This window comes from Vollenhovia emeryi, unplaced genomic scaffold (genome assembly GCF_000949405.1).
Source record: "Vollenhovia emeryi isolate VEMERY1.0 unplaced genomic scaffold, V.emery_V1.0 DF939169.1, whole genome shotgun sequence".
NCBI lineage: Eukaryota > Metazoa > Arthropoda > Insecta > Hymenoptera > Formicidae > Vollenhovia > Vollenhovia emeryi.
Window position 1 is genome coordinate 1,205,029 of NW_011967197.1, and position 5,477 is coordinate 1,210,505.

At 35.1% G+C, this 5,477-nt stretch overlaps 2 protein-coding genes across 5 annotated transcripts in view; one reads left to right on the forward strand and one right to left on the reverse strand.

Moving 5' to 3' along the window:
• Positions 1–5,477, forward strand: part of LOC105564046 (lachesin-like) — a 302,292-nt gene that overhangs the window by 157,455 nt on the left and 139,360 nt on the right. The gene's annotated exons all lie outside the window — the stretch shown is intronic.
• Positions 2,533–5,471, reverse strand: LOC105564045. Its single transcript, XM_012016135.1, has one exon. It carries the CDS (start codon positions 5,308–5,310, stop codon positions 4,102–4,104), a length of 1,209 nt encoding a protein of 402 aa, XP_011871525.1. The 5' UTR covers positions 5,311–5,471; the 3' UTR covers positions 2,533–4,101.

Consider the following 5,477-nt stretch of genomic DNA (forward strand, 5'->3'; position numbering starts at 1 on the left):
CGCGGCACAAAACTTTATCGTACGTAACAAGTTGCTTAGGGTGTTATTAATACGTCTACGTTTACGCATTCGTATAAGATTGCTTATCTTTTCTTTGAAAGATGCTCTCTTGTACTATTCTTTATGAGTGCAACGTGATGTAACCAATGAATATAATGAAATTACTATTACATATAGTTATTCGAAATTTTATTTGTGGTTGTTATTGCAATATTTATAGTATACCTAACCAAATTAAAAGCTCGTTTTGGTTTATGACAACCATATCATAAGTTGCATGGACCAATATTGTGTCTATGAGAACTATAATATATTGTTAGGTCAACCATAACTTACGTAGTTGGAAGAATTATAAAAATATGGCTGGCTCCAAAAATGACTATAAATTATAGTGAGATTGTGGTAACTGCAACTATTTTTTTCTCTCAGTGAACAAATGAAAACAGAATCCTCACCAGTGCACCTCTATTTGCGGCGTACAAAAGAAATTTATTCTTTATTTGTCGTAGGTCATTGTCCGATATCTCTTGACTGCTTTGTATCAGTAGGCATCGGTAATATCGGTCTGTATAAATATTTGGACTTGACTAGAGAGATATCGATGTCTCGGGTAAAACCGTTCGAGTGAAAATGCTTTGAATAAGGACACATATTTATACTATTGTTACTGAATAAGGATATTTGTCTTTTTGATACAGATACAGATATATTTAATTGAAAAGACATCGTGCACAATCATTAATCTGTCATATATAAAACCATAGAAAAAATTAACAAATACTAATCTAAGTAAAGCTAGAATTAATTTTTCTTCTTCCAGTTAACAACTGAATACAGACAACTGCTTCTCATTGTCAGTTTATTATTAAGTGTCAAACTCTGATCATCGGAATATGCTCGAAATATGTGTTTCGCACATGAGATAAATGAGAACTGTAATAATAAAACATATTAATACGAACATATTAAAGAATACGATATAAAACTTGGCGATTTGTGTTAATCTTTTACGACACTTGGTCAATTATCTAATTGTCATTGGCGAAAATGGGAAATACAAACTTTTGATTTGCTTCAAGAAGATTGCAGAGAAGTGACAAACGATTGTTTACGAGAATCACTTTCTTTGGAATCGCTGGAGAGCGGCAACGTCCTCATCCTCGAGCTCCATCGATAGAAGACTATCGAGGAACTTGGTGGTGGGCACAACGCTCTACTCGAACTCGTAACTGCAGTCCGATTAAAGTGTTCCCGTTTCGTACTTTGTTCTTTTCCAGCTTGCTCCTGTTACTCCTTACCCCGATTTTCTCTAACCCTTTCACCGTTTTTCGTTGTGTTTTTCCGCCTCGCTCGTCTCTCTCTCCCTCTCTTTCTCTCTCTGTCTCCATCGCGGGATACGTACCCCGCCTGTTTTTCCCAATATCGCATCTATTCGGTGAGTTCGACGATTGTTAAACTCGCTCCAGGCGGCCCTCGAAAAGTTTCGTGCTAGGCGATGTATACGGTGTCGCATTCTTTGGCCTTAACGATCAAACTTATCCCGGGCGACGCTTCGACAACTATGCGAAGACGACGAGGGAGCGTTAACGTTGGCGATTGGTGGCTTCTCGAACTGTTGTAACGGCGTTGTTCGCTCAAAGCAATCGACGAAGCATTTTCTACCATTAGAATGTTTAATAGGTTGTATAGTCTAAATACAACACAAACTCTGAATACTCTCAGGCAGCTAAAACTCTTCTTAATTGAATCAATGAATATGGTATTTACAATTAGATAGCGTCAAATGTCTTTTGAACGATTATAATACGATTTTGATTTATGTATAAAATTGTATTACTGTAAATTCTCTCTGTAAAATCCGATTTTCCCTGAAACTTTAATTTTATTTACTTATTCATTACATACTTTGATCTATTTTAAATAAGTATTTTGCATACATTATCGCTTTTGATAAAAGAAAATAATTTGTAGAATAATTTTATACAACGAGAATTCTAACAAGTATTATCATTACGTAAATTCCATTATCATGAAAGCAACTTGCAACAGTTATGTTCTCCTCAAACACAATACAAGATTTTAACACAATGAATCTACACTAAATACATTTTTATCTTATATGAAAAATATATTTATGCACTGAGAAAAAAAGATAAATTAAAAACATATTTCTTGAGTCAACTATTATATGTATATGCAGCGGTCACGGACTGTCAAGCAATTACTTGTTACATAATTCAAACAACAATATGTTTCGATAGATGACGTGCGTTTAACTTAAAAACATATATATATCAATTAAAGAATACTGCCAACTAAACACATTTGGTCATATTAGCAACTTGTTTTCTCGGTGACGCAAGCTCAAGATAGAATATTGTTGTGCCAGCAATACAAATTATTTAAAAATGAAAGCAAACACATTAAGAACGAAAATTCTATTATAGATAAAAATGAATACGTTACTGTACATTAGCATGTACACACACTATATAAATCGGTTATTAAACTAGTAGTTTATCGTAGACCAAGTTCAGAAGTTTTAAAATTTTTTATGAAAGAATAATTATACATATAATTATATAAACTGATGCGGATAATTGTACATGTACCATATAGCGACTGTAACATTTTTTATTAACACTTTTAATTATTCTCAAAATAATATGTTTGTACTTATAATTTTTGTTAATGTTACATCAGCTTTTTAAAATACATTAAGACTTTCAATCTTGACTTAGCGTTACGATCATGATAAAATATTGTGAAACATACGTGACTGTAACTAATCTAACATTTTGTATCTAATCACATCTATTTATTACGCAATCATATTCGCAATGTTGTGCAATTGGTAAAAATGAAACGTTAAATGTAATATTATATCTATAAAACGGATTCTTAATTTTTTATTCTTACAATATACAATAATATTTCCTTTAATCGGAATGTACAGTATAATTCTAGAGCTACGTCATAAAATATGACTTGTAGTACTTTGCTGGATCGCTCTTTAACTTTTTACACTAATACAGAAGAAAATTTGACTGTGCATGAACCTCCGGCGTAAGTTAGCTTCGTGATAAATGCTACCGCTAGCTTGGAAAAATATATGGAAATGACAAAGTTATTCGGAGCGTACGGGGCGCCTCTTTATTTGAAAGGCAGATCCGGACTTGCACGGACGAAAGAATAATTTCAGCAATGTGCACAGGGCACTGCCACAATACCGCGCCTGTTTTGAGTATCGCGCATACATATAAGCGGGATTTAGTTTAAATCTGCTTCTTATCCACGTTGTTTCATTTCCGCGATGTACGTTAAATCTGTTAACCATATTCTGTTTTACCGAACGGTTTATTTTAAACAGTAAATTTAAAACTTACACCCGAATATACAAGAGTATACTATGAAATGTACGTGCATGGGCGTATACACGGGGAATATAAAATTAAATTTTTTTCCTTTCTATTTCAAATGCAGGATTGTTTCGGAAGATTAAATAATGCTTTTCTCTTTTATGATTACGCTACTGCTTAATTAAATTGCTGGAGTTTGAATAGACAATTTGGTAGCAAGCATACTAATTGTAAGATAATGTAATGTACCACGTAAAAACCTCTAATGATCATGGGTAATATTATTTCGTGACAGTGTTATTTATAGTAATATAATTTGAAATCACTACTCAGTGCATTTTTTTTATGAATTTTTATGTAATGTGCTCATTAGCGAAGACAATATAAAAAGAGAAAAAAAATATTTCTCTTTACTTGCATATTTTTGATATTTTTATTTGACAATAGAGAAAATTTTTACTGCACAAATTTATAAGCAAAAATGTTAATCTATTCGTGTGAAAAAGCAATCTGTCGGTTTAAAGGGAATTCGTGCGAGGTGCTTATTCGTGATTCTAAATTACGCCGCTATAGTACCGGCATAATCTCACGAAATAATATTAACAATCTATCTGTCCGTGATCGCCATAGCTCTTTTATACATTATATGTTCCTAACGCGTGATCATTTAAAAATATCTCGATACATACGTCACAGTTAATCGATATATAGGTCTATACTTTGTTAGAATTATTTCACATGACTATAAAATATGTTTCAAACAGCCAAAATCTCTCAGATTTAGTAACATGTCAGCTAATATCTTACACATTTCGTCATCGTACTTTTTTCGCTTCATACGTTCCAACGCATCGAAACGCAACATGTCGGACAACACTATTTCTGACTTATGAAACCCCAATATTACCGGTAGAAAAAAGGTCGCGATAACAAAGCCGAAAAGACCACCTCTTCTGTAATCGTCCAACAAAGCTTCGTATGAATATTTCTCCATGTCCCAAACGCCAGCTTCCAACAAGTATTCTTTCAACGCATCGTGATAGACTCGCATTATCTCGAAGAACTTGTCTTTCGTCATTTCATTCGAACAGCATAGGCAAAAGAACGTGGAAAGATCGACAACGGGCGTTGAGTATCTAAACAATGCGAAGTCGATCAGCATCGCACGATATTGTCCATCGTCCTCCGTCTTGAAGAAAATATTGTCCAATGTAAAATCGCCATGGCACAACGTGGACAAGGGTTCCAGCGGTTTTACCGTCTTCATCATCACTTCGTTAAACGCGTTCGAGAGCAAGGCTTCCATTTTATCGCAGAAAACTGTATCGTGACCGTGATTGCGAAGATATTCTATTGCTCGTGTCGAATTACTATTGCATATGATTTCGAATTTGTTTTCCGTTGTCTGTTCGGTACCGCAATACCGAACTTCTTCAATTCGCGTCACGATATCGAAGAACTTGTCCCGCTGTAGCGTCTTCATGGCGTATCCTTTGCCGTGGAATCGTCCGAGCTCGCGCATCGCTGCCAATGTATATTCTAAAGAAACATTGCACTTATACGAACAAGGATAATATCCTCGTTTGTTGACGTTCTCTAGGGCAATCACCGCATCGGCTGGCGGCCGTTCGTCGACGTAGAGGCATCTCGGGTAGTTTTCGTCCGGTCGGGTGTACATTTGATAGAACAGAATTTCGTTGTGAAATTGAAGATCGATGCGCAATATCGGAGAAAAGGTTTGCAAGACTTTCTTCACTATTACAGAAAGTTCCTTGTTCTGTTCCTTTGTTTTGTTTTCAAACTGCAGGAGTATGTAATATATTGTAGATGTAAATTTCTTGGTAGGTTCAGATACCTTGTACCGAACTTTTTCGATGTCCAGTCCAAGATTCTTAATAATCCCTGACGTAACATCTTTCATCCACTTCTGGGAATCTTCGTCGTGTGACATTTTATGCGCTTTACAAGTGCGATCCGTCGTGTTTGAAAGTAACTAATTGGTATATATATTAATGTATTATGATCGCTATCGGACTGACTGTGACGAACTAACTTCGACTCGTAGGAGTGTAAGAGTAGAAAGCTCGTCTGTGAAGTCGTCATGAGGAGTGGGAGACT

Coding starts and splice junctions, on each gene's coding strand:
- LOC105564045 (XM_012016135.1), bottom strand. CDS start 5,310: ATGTCACACGACGAAGATTCCCAGAAGTGGATGAAAGATGTTACGTCA.